The 18285-nt window shown below is 49.0% G+C and overlaps 1 protein-coding gene across 10 annotated transcripts in view; it reads left to right on the forward strand.

The window, feature by feature from the left end:
• TENM4 (teneurin transmembrane protein 4) overlaps window positions 1-18285 on the forward strand; it is an 816614-nt gene that overhangs the window by 653921 nt on the left and 144408 nt on the right. For all 10 annotated transcript variants that reach the window (XM_043452828.1, XM_043452823.1, XM_043452819.1 and 7 more), the window contains 3 exons: window positions 4330-4431; window positions 6345-6539; window positions 12647-12847. In XM_043452828.1, coding sequence (XP_043308763.1) covers window positions 4330-4431; window positions 6345-6539; window positions 12647-12847 — 498 coding nt within the window. The remainder of the gene's footprint in view (window positions 1-4329; window positions 4432-6344; window positions 6540-12646; window positions 12848-18285) is intronic.

Consider the following 18285-nt stretch of genomic DNA (forward strand, 5'->3'; position numbering starts at 1 on the left):
TCCGACAGACAGGATGTTCCCCGTGGTCTCCCCTTGTTTCCTACAAAATCAAGCTCCGGGATTTCAAAAGAGAAAAGCAGGACAAGTGGCAACTGAAGGCAGGCTTTCCCAGGCATCAGCCTTAGACTCAGGAGACCTACTCACCAACTGTGATAATCTTTCACCTTGACATGGTGATGCCACTGGATTGTCCATGGAAAAGGGAGGTGAACAGACAAGATGAGGCACTGCAGTGGGCTCACCGAGGCCTCTGTGGTTTCCTGTCTCCTGTGTTTTCTCCAGGAAGGAGCATCGTTGTCTTCTTGGCCTTCTGTGAAGGCCCCTTTGTATTTTGAGCAATATTTTGTTCAACATTCAGAGAGCACACCCACTCAGAACACATGTCCAAGAGAACAAGCTCAGGAAGCATTTAAACCCTGCATTCCAGTATTGATGGAAGGAAAAACAAGTTCCTGAAAATCACATTTCTAGCAGAACCCACTGTTGTGATAGAAAAGCAAAAGCTAGGAGAAAGCTCCCTGTTCTCCAACATAGCATCTACCAAATTATGAAAATCAGTTATGTACAGGCAGCTCAACTTTTAATCCAGATCTGAACAGACCTAAGGTACACCTTCTGCTACATGAAGGCTGCTGCAGTTTAAACATGAGCAAAACAGGAAGGGACTGTAGGGGGGAAAACTCACCAGACACTAATTGGAAACACAGCAACATGTTTATGCAATAAAGTTCACACTTCTCCCAAGCCAGTGAGTGTCACTTCTGCACTAGCGTTTAGCTTAGAGATATTTGGTCAATGGAGACTCATTATTTGTAGGATTCCAAGTGGACCCCAAGTAGTTGAAATCCTTCCAAGCAGAAGAAAGACTGTATACATAAACATTTCATCAAGAAGAAATAGTCTCCAAATGTCTCGCTTCTACTTCCATGTTGCCATCATAAAATTACTCCATGTCTCCTAAAACTCCTGCCCTTTGCTGACACCAACAGCCTGCGGCAAGTTTTGTAGCAAACAGGCTTCTAGTCTGTCAGATTCAGCAACCAACACAATATTCCGTTACAGAAAATACACTTTTTCACTAGGAAGACATTTTGGATTTAACAGGTTTGTATCTTACAGACTTCATAAATCAAAATTTAGAAAGTGTGACCCTTACCTGCAACTAATCCTGTTAAAAGCACAGCTGGGAATTATGGCAGTGGTGTTGGGAGACAGATGTTATACCACTGGGTTTGAGCAGACCTGGACCATAGGATTTTAGATCTATGAGGGATCTCTGAGATCATCTAGCTGAATTATTTCAGGGACAGGAGCAAACGTTCATTGAGACCCTTCTTTGGAAACCAGGGCAAATGCATAGGTGAATAAACTCGGCTTCTGTCCTCAAGAACTACACAGTCAACCATGTAGGCTGCCTGGTCCTTCAATAGATAGGAGTGACAGAAAAAGTCCCAGGAGTAACTTAGCCTGTTTAAGAAATGAGGAAGCCTTGTCCAAGGAAGTGACATTTGAGTTGGATTTGAGTAGGAGTAGGAGTCGCCCATCAGGGGAGATTGGGAAGAGCAAGCGCAAGGATGAGGACGCAGGTGCAGGAAGATCAAGGGACAAAACCAAGGTCCCAGAGCCCTTCCGCAGTGGAACAAGAGGTGGAAGCAGGCCTTTGGCTTCTCTGTGCTTTACTTCTTCTGCCAGACTGCAGATGGAACCCACCCTCAAACTGCACCATTAGCCTGAAGCTTAAAGTGAAAACAACCTTGCCTTAAACTTTAAGATTCTTATTTTTTTGTTTGTTTGTTTGTTTGGCTGCACTGGGTCTTCATTGATATGCATGGGCTTCTCACTGTGTTGACTTCCCTTGTTGCAGAGAATAGGTTCTAGGTTGTGATGTAGGCTCTAGAGAGTGTGAGCTCAGTAGTTGGGGCACATAGGCTTGGTTGCCCCATAACATGTGGAATCTTTCTGGACTAGGGATTGAACCCATGTACCCTGCATTGGCAAGTGGATTCTTAACCACTGGACCACCAGGGAAGCCTCTCTTATGTTAAAAAGAGTATTAAAGAGGAACCTAAGTTATCCTTTATAAAAATAGTTTCTAAGAAGCCCCTCCTAACATAGAGGCTTTACAAACTTAAAGGCATGTAGATTCTTCCCACATGGCACCAGTAGTAAAGAATCTGCCTGCCAATATAGGAGACGCAAGAGACTTGGGTTGGGAAGATCCCAACCCAAATGGAGGAGGAAATGACAGCCCACTCCAGTGTTCTTGCCTGGAGAATCCCGTGGACCTGCAGTGGGCTACAGTCCCTGGGGTTGCAGAGTCAGACAGAAGTGACTGAGCACATTCTTCCAGGCAAAGCCAGTGGAGAGCTGAGATGCTCGGGGTTCTGGCTTGTGAGTCTTGCTCTGCCGGGTCTCAAACGGCTTCCGAATCCTTGAAGTGAGAATACAGACTAGATTAGACCCTCTTGTTCTTAACTCTGTGTTGGTGTAGTATGCTGTTGATATTATCAGAGGGTCAGCAAGTGAAGGAAATTTCCCACTCATTTGCACATTTGAGCCCCTTTTCAGTCATTTCCAAGTTGGTAATGGCAGACAACTGGGAAAAAGATCTTTCTGGGAAACGCCCCATGCCGTGAGCTCCTCAACATCTCCCCACCTTTCCACCATCTACCCGTACTCAAGACATCCTTCAAGCTCATCTCCTCCCAGAAGCCTTCCTCTGCTGGTTTTGCCCCATATCAGCTGCTGTTGCATTGGCCCTAAGTGATTTCCTGGTGATTTAAGACTTGCTACCCTTATCAGGATGCCTTTTCTGCACAGAAGCTTATAGAATTTTAGAACAGGAAACAGTCCTGGGAATCATCTCTGCTATCGCCTTCATTTCACATATGAGGAAGATGAGGCCCAGAAATGGGGGGTGGGGAGGAAGTTGCTTTAGGTCACCCAACATGATTCCGGAAGAATGGGCCCCAGAATCAGGTCTCCCTAGATCCCTTTAAGCTCTGAAAGTCCTGGAATTCACTACCTTCCAACCGGTCCTTTGCTGTCATCAGGACTGGCCTCACTGGGTCACAGATCTGCCTCGTTCATTCCTGCTTGTGCTGAGAACTTCCTGCAAGGTCCAGATGACACAGCATCATTGAGGAAAACCAGGCTTGGGGTCCAAAGGCCTAGATTCAAATTCTGCATCCATGAATTAGTATCTCTTGAGGCCTTCAGCAAGTCCCTTCATCTCTTCATCAGCCTCCTCGTGTTGTTGCTGTTCGTAAAGTAGGAGTATCGATACACTTGAAGATTTGGTGGCATCACGATGAAATAAGCTTTGTGGAAATAGATGGCACAAAGAAGCCATTCAGAATACAGTGGCTTCTTCCTTTATGCCATATCTAGCGTGATTGAGAAACGGGCTGATACAAATAAACAGATTTTCTATATAGCATGTGTACTAACTGGAGCTACAAACCATTGCTTAGTTTTTTTTTACTAAAAGCTTCCTGCAATGAAGCCTGTATTTCCTTGACACGTCACACAGATGGTACCAAATGTACCAGGATGCGTCAGAGAAAGGAGCAGCCCTGCAGAACGTGGGCACTGATTGCAGATGTCGGGGATACGGGAAGGGCAAAGGGGGCGTGAAGGAAAATTCCGATGCTTTTTGAAGGAGCTTGGCTCTTTTCATTTCGGCAAATGGGGGGCAGGGGCACTGAAGAGTTTTTAGTAGGAGAAGGACAGGATGAGATTTGTTTCAGAGAGGTGGCTCCGGCTGCTGGGTGGTGAATGAATCAGGGTGGGAGGAAGAGGCCAGCCATGAGGCTGTTGTGTTAGCCCCTGTGAGAGATGGTGGAGTCTGGACTGATAGATGGAGAATCAGAGGTGGGAAGAGACCGATTTACAAATCCCCAGTAGTTTTGTGGGGTGGGGCGGGGAAACTGGATTCACAGATTATCAGCCTACTATGAGAAAAATATAAACCACAAAAAAGTGTCAAGACCATACGTATCACCCAGCCTCCAAAGATAACCACTAATAGGTTAAACCATGTATTTGCTCCCAGTGTTTTTAGCTGAAAAATTTCTCTGCATTTGTAGATACAAATTTGATGTATAAAAAATTGGTTTAGGGACACATTTCCCCAAACACATCTCTTAATGTCAGCTGAGATGTACCTCAGCAAGAGTAAACAAAACATACATTTTTAACTTTATTGACTCCTTTCAGCGACTTTAAGTGACTGTGTCAAAAGCGCTGGAATGTGTGGGCTGGATTCCCGGGCCCTCTGTTGGGGTAAAGAAGCCTCTGTTGCAGCTGTGTCTCTCTTTTCTCCCACAGAGTCGGTGGATAACTGTCCCAGCAACTGCTATGGTAACGGCGACTGCATCTCCGGGACTTGCCACTGCTTCCTGGGCTTCCTGGGCCCTGACTGCGGCCGAGGTGAGCGCCCCGCCCCACCCCGTGGGCCTGCGGGTCCCCATTCTCGGGGCAAGGGCAGAAATCCCGGCCAGCTCCTGCCTCTCGCGAGAAGGGCTCTCAGGTGCCGGTCCGGCGGAGCCCTGGCGGGGAGGTCTGCAGGCAGAGCCCTGTCCTGGTCGTGCTATCCACGGCGCATGCCCGGGGAGGTCAGGAGGGAAGGGCGGCCACAGGGAACCCCGTGTCCATTGTGGGAGCCAGAGCAGTGGCCACAGGGTCCTTTGCAAAAGTAGATCTCCCCTTGGAGGACAGATCAGCGTTTGCCGAGCGTCTTTGACGTGCATCTCCAGAGAATGTGGTTTGTCTCTGGCCTTGGGGAGGGCCTGAGCTGCTGCTCCGTTGCTGTCTTATTGCAACGCAAGCAGGGTATTGGCTGAGACCCCCGAGGGGGAGGGACTGGGAGGCGAGACTTCTCTTCACCCGGGACCCTAATGCTGCCTCCTCTTCAGGCATGTACGATGCTAATGGTAACCACTGTGGGGAGCGATTAAAGGCTGCCTGTGATTTGCCTGAGCATTCAGGTTTCAATTCCGTCCCGGAAGAATTAACAAGAAAAATGCTACAGGATGATCGGTGGTCCTGAGAATTTGGCACTCCCCTTGGGGAAACGAAAAGTGCCCTTCCTTTGGTTTCTCCACCTCTTCCCTCATCCCACGGGCGTTGCTTAGCGCACTTTATTTAGGACTTGGTCCTGTGCTGGACAATGAGGTTGCAATACTGAGCAAGACTCAAGCCCAGGACCTCTCAGTCTGGGAGAGTGACAGAGAAACAGATGATGACAGAGCAGTCAGTGACAGGTGAAGCAGGCTAGAGCAAGTTAGATGCAGAAACATCTGTCAGCGTGGAAGGAGGGTGAGATGAGGAATAGGAAAGGCTCTGCAGGTGAAGTGACGTTGGCACGGAGACCAGATCCTTGAGTTTGTTCATCAGCGGAAGGCAGAGATGGCTTTCCAAGCTGAGGACACAGCGCCCTCCAAATGCCACGCCGTGATGCTGCTCTGGGGCTCCTGCTTATCCTTCCTAACGTGAAACGGCATAGACTCAGGCTGACGCAGCAGAGCCAGCAGCCCTGAGGAAGCGTAATGATTACCTGCTGAGTGCTTTAAAAAGGAAGGAGGCCAGGTGGGAGCCGGGGGAAGGTGGTGCAGAGAGAAAATGAAGCATTCCTCCTAACAAGAATTACTGTCTCATCCCATATGCACTTAAAGAGTCACATGTAAAGCAGCCTTATTGTATCTCGGTGAGGCTGTCGGTACTTAGAGCACAATGCAGCGTAATTTATTTTTATATAGTGTCCTTCGTACAGATGATCACAAAACCTTTTACGCTAAGTGGCAGAGTAGAAAGATAATACTTTAAAGAGCCACATTGGGCTCAGCTGTTCTCTTATTGGAGCAGTGGCATGTGGGGCTTGAGTGGAGGCCAGTAAGACGGGGAAAGCTGGAGAGTGACTGGGTTAAAGATGACACCAAGTGGTCCAGCACGTGAGGATGGAGTAAGCGAAACGCAGCGCTACTGGGAGGAGAGTGCTGCTGGAGGGGGTGAGGTGAGCAGGAGGCCAAGCTGTCTTTTGCAGCCAGCCCAAGGAACAGATTGAAGCCTCCTGTCTAAGGAGTCTGGTGACCGCGTGTGCGGCCACCAATAATGAGGGGGACAGGAGAAAGCAACATTCAGAGGGCCCCAGGTGTATTCTTTAGGCCCTGCACTCTATACTTTAACCCACAGTTCCAAACGTGTTTTAACTGGAGTGAAATAAAGCAAGCGAAGCAGACAGGTGGGAATTATGGGAAAGCTCTTGAACCCTGGGTGGGGGGAAGGGACAGACGGGGTATACCAGGGCGCACACCCACGCCAGACCCCCGGCGCTGTCTCCGCAGCCTCCTGCCCCGTGCTCTGCAGTGGGAACGGCCAGTACATGAAGGGCCGGTGCCTGTGCCACAGCGGCTGGAAGGGCGCCGAGTGCGACGTGCCCACCAGCCAGTGCGTCGACGTGGCCTGCAGCCACCATGGCACCTGCATCATGGGCACCTGCATCTGCAACCCCGGCTACAAGGGCGAGAACTGCGAGGAAGGTAGGACCCCAGGCGGGGCGGGGGCAGCTCGACTCCTCCCCGTGAGACAGAGACGGCAGACGGGCCTCCCCGGGAGCAGAGGGAGCCTCCAGAGCAGGACGTCACTGGCAGCAGTCACTAACCTAAAGGGAGAGGACAGGTCCCGCTCAGGGAGGGGAAGAGAAGGGTGTGTATTGAGCACTAACTGTATGCAAGGTTCTGGGCCAGAAGCCTGGCGTCATTTAACTTCCAGCACTAGTAGTTGCTGAAAGTGAAAGCTCAGTCGTATCCAACTCTTTGCGACCCCATGGACTGTAGCCCACCAGGCTCCTCTGTCCATGGAATTCTCCAGACAAGAATATTAGGATAGGTTGCCATTCCCTTCTTCAGGGGACCTTCCCGACCCAGGGATTGAACCCAGGTCTCTTGCATTGCAGGCAAATTCTTTTACCATCTGAGCCATGTGGGTGCTAGTGGTAAAAAAAGAAAAACCTGCCTATCAATGTAGGGGACATAAGAGACACAGGTTCAATCCCTGGGTCGGGAAGATCCCCTGTAAGAGGGCATGCCAACTCACACCAGTATTCTTACCTGGAGAATCCAGTGGACAGAGGAGCCTGGCGGGCCACAGTCCATGGGTTCACAAAGAATCGGACATACATGATTGACTGACTGAGCATGCACACGCGCCTCCCAGGGAGGGGTAATCATCTCCACTTTATAGTTGAGGAAACTGAGGCTCAGGGACACAAATGGCCTGCCCAAGGTCCCACGGCTGGTGGATGGCAGAGCCGGTTTGAGCCCAGTCTTTCTGGCTCCACAGTCTGAGGTCTTTGTCCTCCCCTTTAAGCATCTCTGCTCTCCATTTCTGAATATGCGTCTCTTGTAGACCTCCAAAGGTTGCCTTCCACTGTCACACCCCTCTGTGTGTGTGTATGTGTGTGCGTGTGTGTGGTCTTGTTTGTAGCTCCTAGGTGTTCATAAGCGTGTCTCCCTCTTTCATAAAGTAAATACACGCCTGTACAGAACGAGGTTTAAAAGTGAACTGCTAACTCAACAGTGGCGTCAGTTGTTCCCCAGAAAACCTAGCCAGGTGCAGTAAGCCCAACCGTTCTATCTCACATATTAAAACCCTGAGGCCCAGGGAAGGACATCAACATGCCCATGGTCGTAGCGCTGCCTGATGGCAGGGCCGGAATTCAGCCCAGGTCTTCTCACCTCAAACCCTGTACTCTTCCTCCTGACCACGTGGGATTTCCCAATGAAGCGGGGGGCGGTTGCGGGGGGGGGGGGGGGCGCGTCTTATCATAAGCAATAGAGAGTAGCCGTCAAGAGTGCACACTCTGGCATTAGATGTGAGTTTGAGTCCTGGTTCTGCCACATTCACTAGCCTCCATCTCCTCATCTGTAAAATGGGAATTCCTTTCCACAGAAGGTCACTGTGAGGACTGGATTAAACAACTCACGTGAAGTACATAGCTCAGTGTCTGACACATAGGAAATGCTCCCTAAACGTTAGCTCTTATATCGTTAGCAACTTTCTGGAGACAGCTGAAGCATGTTTCCGGTTTAACTCCATTCACTGTATCCAAGGCCTCTAGAAATGGATGGACCTTGAAACCGGTGGGTGATGCTAATGGTCATAACCTCCCACTATTTACTGTCTAGGGCCCTAGCACTTTCTCCAGTGAGTGCAAGAGGCTCCAGGGAGAGCTAGTCTTCTAATCTACTGGGGATGTAATAAGTAGTCCCCTCTCAAAGCATCATTTCCCCTAAAATGAGAGAACATAATGGGCCCGTGTTAAAAGAACAGGGAGCGGGAAGGGATTAGTGTCTGGAAAGCATCCGTCTCTTCTGAGAGACGGGCTGTCTGCTCTCCCTGAGTGTGACTGGAGGTCCTGATTCAGACCTATTAACTTTGATGCGGATTACCTCGGGCTGTCTGAGCTCAACCAGGGGCCCGGTTCCCTTGAACAAAGGCGTTGGCTTTCTCATCCTGACCTTCCCCTTTTCATTTTAGTCCCTTGAGGCAAAGTCTCTGTAAAGAAAAGAGAAACAAAGAGGAGATCCCTCCTGAAATGGTGGGGCCATCCCACCCTGGGTCCCACTGTGTCGTGTGGGTCCAGGAGGAGAAGTTGTCCTTCTCCTGATCAGCCAGCCCTGGGCAGCGCCCCAAAGGGCAAGGTCACTTACAGAGAGATAGGAGTTGTTTAGCAATTTGATTTACATTACTGTTTGAAAAGAAGTGTTCTCACTCCTGGTCTCTGTTCCGAGAAGGGCCATCTGGTACTGATTCCTCTTATTTCTGTTTCTCTGCTGAAGCATCCTTGCAGAGTCCTTGTGTTTCAAGTGGGGGTTTCCTGGGCCTTCATCCGATCCCCGGATCCCCCGACCCCCTGTCTGCTCTAACAGGTTTCACTGTGTTTATGAAACATCAGCTAACAAGCTGACTTCTTTCGCTCTCTCCTTCTTTCTTTTGAAGTTTATCATCCCATATTTTTTTTAAAGCCTGAACTGCACCGACAGGACACTTGGAGCTGGGGGAAGGGCAGAGGGGCCCAACCTCGACCTTTTACCGTGAAAAGTGAGCTGCTGTGTTTCAGGTCCTGAAGTGTCTCGGGGGTAGCTTATGTGGTCACCGAAGCGTGGAACATTTGGGGAGACGAGCTGTGTTTGCAGCCTGGCCACGCAGGCCCCATCATCTCGTTAGTAGGCCAAGCATCTGCCAGAAATTTTGGCTTGAATGGTAGGCTCTGCAAAGGGAAAAACAAAATATGACTGCTTGGCTCCTCTTCTAAGAAGAAACTAAGTTAGACTGTCTTCTACCCAGAGCTGGGCCTACCTCCCTGCCAGTTTCTCCTGTATTCCTTCAGCTCCCCGACCTCAAGCCTGCCGATCTTCCCATGTTACACACAGCATCCTGCCAAATAAATAGTGTTGGGGAAACTATCCCAGTGTGATGGAGAGAGACCATTTCAATGCCATCCTAGGTGTCCCGCTTCCCTAGAGGCCCCAGAGAGGGTGTACAGATGCACAGTCAACATGGGACCTTCAGTAGAGGGTCACTGTGGCATAGATAACCACCCTGGCTTTGGGCCCGTGTTCTGGCAGGAACCTCAGTCAGTTTAGCCAAGGTTTCCTGGAGCCGCCATGCCCCTGAGGCGCTGGCCTCCTTAGAACTCCTTTGCTCTGCTCTGTGCTTGCTTTGCCAAGCTGACCTCCCGAAGCAATGATTAATTGATGATGAATTGCCTGGAGGTAGCTCCTCATCAGTTCTTTCTGCTCTTCCCTGCCTGGACCAGCTTCTGAGAACATCAGATTCACTTTGCTGGTTCCTGGGTCCCCATCAGACTTATTATGTCTGAGAAACAGGACCGTGACGCCAAGGGCCTCTTGCTGAACTTGGCACCCTCTCGGCTTGCTCCACTAACTGCAGATTTATAGATTCGACCTCAAGGGCGCCTCAGAGACAGCTTCAACCCCACCCTGGGGTCCGGGCACTCACGGAACGGGAAATACCTTTACAGGTCTTGGGATAGGAACTGCTGAGTCATTTCCCGTCAAACTGGAAAATTCTCTGGGTCTGGGGAATTATCCTAGCAGCCTAATGGGCCAGAATAATCCTTCTGAGGTCCTGGGATCTGAGGCAGGTCATGAAAATTTATCACGACTATTATTTTTATCATTTTTAATTAACAGAAACTCCAGCAGATCATGTGTAAACCATTATTAAGTGGTGTCCAGAGACTGCAAGAGAAGGGATTCTTTACCTTCCTGTGGCTTTATTAATTCTCCACTTTGCCCCTTTCTTTCATTGTTTCATTTTCTTTTGATTTCTATGTTTAACCATTTTGTGTGCTTATGTCTGCATTCATGTGTTACATGTATTTTGGAACCAGTAAGGTTGCAAAGGAAATAACAAGAGATTTATACCAGGAAAAAGTGCTTCAAATTTAAATCCTCCACTTAACCACTGTGTATTCTTGGACAAGTTATTTAACCTCTGTGCTTCGATTTCCTCATCTGTGAAAGGAGGGTAACAGTGGTATCTACCTCAAGAGGTTGTTGTTAGGGTTAAATCAGACAATGTATATAAAAGGTTTAATAGCAAGATATAGCATAGAAGAGAGACTGAACACTAATTGTTACTGTTGCTATTATCGTTACTATGTTTTTAATCCATTGGTTGCCCCAGACCTTTGATCTTCTTACATATGGCTGAAGTAGTTACATTGAATGCCTTTAAAAACCCAAACAGTGAAAGCTTTCTAAATAAGCTAGCCCTCAAAATGAACAACCTGTTTCCAGAATGGTGCTCTCAGTAAAGTCTCTGCCCACTTGTATCTGTGACTCTAATACACTCCAGCTGAGTTCCCGACTCTTGTGGAAAAGTCAGGTACACTGGGTTCTAAAATTTAACTTGATAGATAAAGTAGAAGCACATCTGAATTATAAATGAGTGCTCACCACAGTCTGCCCAAGTCATGTCCTGGTAGAGTGAACAGGTAACTTCTTTGCAACAGTTTACAGTTTATAGTGTCTTTTCAAATCCTCAGTGTCATTTGGTCTTCATAGCAACCTGAGAGGTAGGAAACTTTACCAAACCTGCTTTATACATGGAAGCTCAAAGCAGACACATGACAACAGCCATACTCATAGACCCATTTCGGTTTGTCTTGTGACCTTTGCCCTTAGGACGTCAGAGGTCAAAGGCTAAATTATTTCCTCTGCAGCACATGGCTTCCTCATGAGCCCCTGTAAGGAAGAGTCTGACTACGTTCATAGCAGCTCCATCAACACTCTTTAACAACAGCTGCTCCATGAGCCCCACCTCACTCTCCCCTTCCACTTGCAAGACAGACAGAATTCCCTCTCTCCCTCTAGTGCATGGGTGATCTAACAACTCTTTGGTTGAGCAGAGAACATGGACCAGCCGTTTGCCAATTCTGTCTCCTCTCTACTACCTTTTGCACTTTCCACGTGCCCTGGAGCCACATGCTAAGTTAGCCTAATATGCTTCTCCTTCTTTCTGTGAAATGCTTTGCAGAGGATTAATGGTCTCTGGTAACTTTGTCTAACCCCACAACTAAAGCTTTGGTTTAGGAAAATTAGTCCCAGGGGCAGGGCTATCACCGGATTCAGAATCAGACAGAGCTGTCTTCAGATTCTACTCTGGAAGTCCTTCTATAAATCATTTACCTCTCTGAGCCTCGGTTTCCTTCTCTGTACCTCACTGGATTATTGCAAAAACGGAACCTGATGAGGTTTATGACCCACTTCCTAGCACACTAGCAAAGAGCAGGTAACTCTCAATATTCTCCTCCTTCCTTCTGGGGGGTGGTCTCTTGAGACCACTTAGACCTTGGGCCCTAAGAGCCCTGTGGGGAGTTGCTTGGTTTGAGCTATAGCTTTGTAGTTGACCACCTCCCCACCCTACCCCCCCGACTTGAGGAGAAGCTAAACACAGCCACTGTATGTAATTTTGAATAATCATTGAAATGTTTGCCTGGATGCACTTCCAGACAAATATGTGTGTGGGAAGTGAGGCTTGAAAGTTTGTCTCAATCACCAGAATCTGGGGAAGATGATAAAATCTAAGGGAATTTAAATGCAAAATAAATTCTCATTTAAATTAAGGAATTTCTTTATTTTAGTCCCACATTCACAGAAGTAAAACTGCATCGTGATGTGGCAAACACAAATAGTTTGTTCTCTGATGATGTTTTGAGTGCTTCCCTTGTGTTTGGCGGTGTTCTAGGAGGCAGACCTACAGAAGGGAACGAAACAAAGTCTTTCTCTCCATTGTTGCAGTTGTTAGGGACATATATGTCTTGCTCTCTGCACCCTCAAACCAAGAGGTGGGAGTATGTATCCATGTTTTACAGGCGGGGGAAGTGAGCCTCTGGAGATAAACAGTTGACCACTGGGTGGAGTCAAGAACCCGGGTCTACTGTTGCCAGAGTCATTCTCTTCACGGTTACCACGTGTTATCAAGACTTCCATGGACATCTGGGTCCCTCTCCTCGATCGTGTGAAGCTGCCCCAGTGCAGGCATAGCGTTCTGTGTAAAGAAGCCCCCAGCCTGGGTGGCCCAGTCCTCACCCGTGCTCTCTCTCCCCGTGTCACAGTGGACTGCATGGACCCCACGTGCTCCGGCCGCGGTGTCTGCGTGAGAGGCGAGTGCCACTGCTCTGTGGGCTGGGGAGGCGCCAGCTGCGAGACGCCCAGGGCCACCTGCCTGGACCAGTGTTCGGGCCACGGAACCTTCCTCCCGGACACCGGGCTCTGCAGCTGTGACCCGAGCTGGACTGGACACGACTGTTCCATCGGTAGGTGTGGGGAGAAGAAGGGAGCGGCGTGGATGGGGTGGGGGAGGTGCCACTGTGACCTGTGCGCCTTCCAGTCCTGTTCAGGGCCCTCATCCTGACCTTGGTCACGTAGCAGGCGGTCACCCAAACCCCTGAACGCTTTCTTCTTCCTCTGAACTCCAGCCTCAACGCCTGTACTGTTAGGTGAACAGAGGGTTTATCCATCACGTCTTCACACCATTCCTTTCGTAATGATGGCCTTGAGAGTCAAAGCATCTCCCCTTAACCATGTTAGTTAGCATAGATGCGATGCACTGACTTCTCACCTTCACGTTACAGTGGCCATCCTAGAGGCAAGGCCATAGGGAACAGTGTAGCTCCCTGAGTCCTGCAGGGATGGGCCTTTGGCTTCACCTCTTCCCCAGGATGGAGTCCAGATTCAATATAATATTTAGGGCACTCAGCGATGTGGCCCCCACCTGCCTTCCTGGTCAGATCCTCTACGAGATGGTAAGTTCCAAGAGGACAGCAAACATCTCTTACCCCTACATCCCCAGGATTCAGCATACCCTTGGCCCACAGCAGCTGCCCGATAAACACTGACAAATGAATGAATGACAAACACATGACTGAATGTACTCTTGATTGTGGTATTTGATTCACCCCACAGTTTACACATGCAGTTTAAGGGATAATATATTAGCACCCTCTGTAAAGGGCATGGCAGTTCCACTCCCGTATTCTTGCCTGGAGAATCCCATGGACAGCGGAGCCTGGCGGGCTTCAGTCCATAGGGTCGCTAAGAGTCAGGCATGACTGAAACAACTTAGCATGCACCCATGCACTCTCTGTTTATAAGTGCTTTATGATTTAGAGACCCTCTCGAAGTGAAGATTAGATGAGAAGATAGGTGAATCACCTAACACAGTACCGATATGTGGTAAGCGTGGTTACTTCCAGCATCTCACCTGAACAGTTTGATCCACACAAAAACCCTGTGAGGAAGGCAGCATCATCCCCATTTTCCCTATGTACGTAGATTTTGTTAGTGAATACTTACTGAACAAGGCACTCTTCTACTCAGAGTGAGTAAAGAGGGAGGAAGTCCCTACCCTGGAGAGCTTGCATTCTGGGAAGCAGGGAGGAGACGGAGCAAACAAACAGATGAAGGGCCATCAATTAATAAAGAAGAGCAGGCCTAGAGAATTTCTAAGTAATCTTGCCCAAGGACACATAGCTAAAAAGTGATAACCATCCATGTTTCTTCACCCTAAATCACCTTCCCCACCACACCACAATGTTTAAACAAAGTGAAGCTCAGATCAGCTCATCATCTTGTATACTAACAGTTTTGGTAGTGGTCAGGAAAGATGGTTGACACCTTTGTAAAGATGAGATCCAGTGCAGCATTCATGCCTTTGGGATACTTGGAGTTACCTTTCCCCACTGAATGGAGAATTGATGTTTAAAATGCAATCTCAGGGGCTTCCCAAGTGGCTCAGTGATAAAGAATTCGCCTGCCAGTCCAGGAGCCACAGGAGTTGCGAGTTCCATCCCTGGGTTAGGAAGATGCCCTAGAGGAGGAAATGGCAGCCCACTCTGGTGTTCTTGACTGGAGAATCCCATGGACAGTGGAGCCTGTCAGGCTATAGTCCATAGGGTCACAAAGCGTCAGACACAACTGAAGCAACTTAAGCATGCTCGCAGGCACACACACACATGCGGTCTAATTTGGACTTTGTTTGCAAAGCTTGTGTAAAGACATCACAAATGCAGATGCATGGAGTCTTAGGAATAATTCTTTTTATATAGCTCTGTTTATAGCAATGTAATGAATGTTCCTCTTATAGCTACTCTGGGTTGTATTGTTCATTATGTGGCCACAAAGCTAATTTATGATAGAAATATAACTGTCCGTGCACTGTTAATCCCCGATGAAACTCCACAGCCTCTGATGGAGGCAGGTTTAACTTTGAGTGAGATCACTAAGGATTCTTTTCGTTGGCCCCTTAGAGGGAGAGAGAAGATCCCATTGAAAGGGACTTGAATAGAGCTGTGAGGGCCCATCTTCCTAAACTCTGCCTCCTGCTCTCCACAGCTGCTCTCCAGTCTGAGGCACGGAGCTCCATGTGCTAAGACGAGTCCCCTAGTCTGACGGCCATGAGTTCAAACGCCAGCCCTGCTATTTACTAGTTGTAACTTTGGGCAGGTGGCTTCACCCCTGCAAGCTGTAAAATGATGATAACGAGAGTACCTACCTCATGGGGTTAATATCTGGGAAATCACTACTCAGAGGATTATTTAAGATAATGTATACAAGCACTTAGCATGCTACTTAGCCCATGATATTGGCTCAGTTAAGGTTAGCTATGTTACGGGTATGATTAAAACACGCATTGGTGAGAGCCCTCGACATTAATGGAGACATTTGAGAGAGGCAAGATGAAATGTGCCCTTTCAGAAACGTGGATTATAGTTTTTAAATCTCTGACCTATAGCTGACTAAAATACTGTCATGACTGCCACGAGGCTGGAGATTTAGAAGAGGACTTCAGATTTCCTCTGTCCCCTTTCAGTAGTGATAACAATTTGTTTGTTGAATGCTTCACAGCATACAAAGATCACTCTGTCTTTCTCTTTTTCACACACACACAAACGTAACATACACACAGAGAGAAGCAGCAATAGCTGGTGAGGCAGAGTAACAGGTATGGTATGGTCCCCACCCTCACCTTGAGGATCAGTGACTTACGTGAGATGCCCTGTGTTTGCAGGAGCTGGGAGGCCAAGCCCAGCCTGGCCCTGCTGCCCAGAGCCCTGCACTGCTTCCCACGGCTGCCACTTCTCTTTGGCCGTCACTTCCCAGCAGAAGCTAGTTTGAAGGCTAGTGAAATTGGCGTTGGCGGTTGTCCTAGCCATACTTGTCTGGGCTCCATCCTGCCTCTGCACATGCTAACTGCGTGACCTTAGCATTAGCAAGGGACTTGACTTTCCTTTTTTTTTTTTTTGGCCACACCGTGCAGCATGAAGGATCTTCTTTCCCTGACCAGGGATCAAACCAGCACCTGCTACATTGGAAGTACAGTCTTAACCAGTGGACCGCTGGAAACGGACTTGACTGTCGTTCCCTTATAAAAAATGGAGATAGTAGCAGTACCTGCCTCGGAGGGTCATGTGGGGATTAAGTTGCGCACTGCCGGTGTGCACAAGAACAGTGCCTGCAGAAGGGAACCCTTCACGCCTCCGCCTCCCTCCCTTCCAACAGCACTTTCACCGAGGGGAAGCTGTTTGAAAACGATGGAGTTTGGGCCCTGAAACTAAGCAGGGCAGGCCTCACTGAGCAGATGCCCTGTAACCGAGGGACTGTCTTTGCTGTGCTCAGAGAGTTGGCCACAGGGCCGTAAACAGGCACTGAGGGACCTGGTCCCCACCAGCTGAGTGGCTTCAGCAAGTGGCGTCACCTCCCTGATGCTACGTCTCCTTTTAGGTAAATTACCTATGAGCTTATTGTACAGACTCAGTGAGAAATCGCAAGGCAAAGGTTAGCACGTGGTTGGCACAAATCAGGCCCCCGATAAGGGTAGCTCAAGTCACACCATTTGTGTTCTTTGCTTCGGGCACGGCAGGGCCAGGACAGGCACTGCCCACAGCCCTTCCGTTAGGAGCCGCATCTTGTAGGCCTGGCTCTAGGTGGTGGGGCTGGCAGAAATGAGCCCCCACTGTCTGGCCCCCCGAGGAGGGAGAACCCATCTCTTGCCTGAGATGAGTGTCTTGCCCGTTTGGCACAGGGAACAGGATTTAATGAAAGCAGCTTAAATCAACACGCCCTGCACTCAGCAACCAGCCTGCAATGCAATGTGAGCTGACGAGTTTCCCAGCACTTCAGTTAGGTTTGTGGAAACAGTGAAGTCAGATTTTATACAAGTGTTTACTCAGGCCCCTGGGTTCTCAGCAGCTTGGCTTGCCATTTCACCTCAGAAATTCCTCCTTAAATCCTGCCTCATTGGTGTGGTCTTCCCTCCTGACAAGTCATATAAGATAACTGTTTAAATAGATCCCTGTGGGCTGGAAGAGCAGAAGTTGTATGTCCCAGCCCCTACCCCCAACACACCTCGGTCGTCAACTCTGGGCCCAGTGGGACTTCACTGCCTCAGTCTTTGGGAACAGTGGTCATGATGGTTGTGATGCTGGTGATGGTGATGATGGTGTTGATGGAGGTGTTGGTGGTTATGGCAGTGGTTGTGATGGTGGTGATGGTGATGATGAGGATGGTCATGATGAGGTTAGTGATGATAATGGTGATGATGACTGCTACTGCTCTTGTTTTACAAATGGGAAAGAGCTGGAGAGAGGAGATGAGTTGCTCAGAGTGACTCAGCTAATCCGTGGCAGAGTTTGAGTTAAGTGTGGGTCCTCTGTTTCTAAGCCCTCAGCTCTTACGTCAAGCCTTGTTTCTATCCAAAGAGGTTTCTTTGCCATTAATCTTGTCTTTTCCCCGGAGAAGCCACAGGATGAAGCATTAATTAAAGAGTCATTGGTTTGTTAATGCTCACCATGTACCAGCTACTGAATTAAGTGCTTTTCAACCGTGATCTTAGTGAAGGTTCATAAGAACCCTCTGATGTCAGTATTACTAGTTCCATTTTCCAGATCAGGAACCTGAAGCTCAGAACTGAGTTAAATTCCTTACCAGCACCCCCTCATTTGTAAGTGGTACAGTACAGATTCAACCCAGATCCGGCTGCAAGGCCTCTCCTAAGCTCTTCTGTGTGCTGAGAGATGTATTACACATGCGCCTCTCTCTTGCCAAACCGTGAGCCCCGTGAAGGCAGGGTCTGTCATTCTCCTTCGTGCACAGCCTGACAGCCAGTAGGTTCTGGTGATTGCTGAATGAGTGACTCATGCAGGGAATCATCAAAGAGTGAGGGGTTTCCTCTAAAGTCTCTGCCCAAGGAGATCCCAGCACACTACCAGCCAGACAGTCTAATCCCTTCGACGAGCGCTCCACCCCACGGCCCGCCCGCACCCCCGACACACACACATTACACTCGGCAAGGCTGAAACCAAGTCCCTGGGCCCCTTCTCACTTTCCAGACCTAGCTCACATTCATCTCACTCATGTGTAGGGCCAGCCAGGCAGAACCCCTCCTGGACAAGAATGGCATCGTCTCACCTCCTTCCAGCCCTCTTCCCCAGGGAGCGGCCCTGCAGGGCTGGATGCCTCCTCAGCTTTGCATAAAGGGGTACAGTGAGCAGCCCCACTGAGCAGAAGGACTCCCTCCCTACCCCACCCCACCCCCAAGTGCTTTAGTTGGCTTTTCAGCCTCTTGGCTCAGAGCTGCTTTCGAAAAGGGGAGGAATTTAACCTCTTTTGAGATGGTCCTTAAAACTGGAAAAGCCTGCCTTTGTTTCAGAGCCTAACAGCTCCTAAGGAAGATTTCAGGCTCTGCGGCATTTTC

This window comes from Cervus canadensis, chromosome 29 (genome assembly GCF_019320065.1).
Source record: "Cervus canadensis isolate Bull #8, Minnesota chromosome 29, ASM1932006v1, whole genome shotgun sequence".
NCBI lineage: Eukaryota > Metazoa > Chordata > Mammalia > Artiodactyla > Cervidae > Cervus > Cervus canadensis.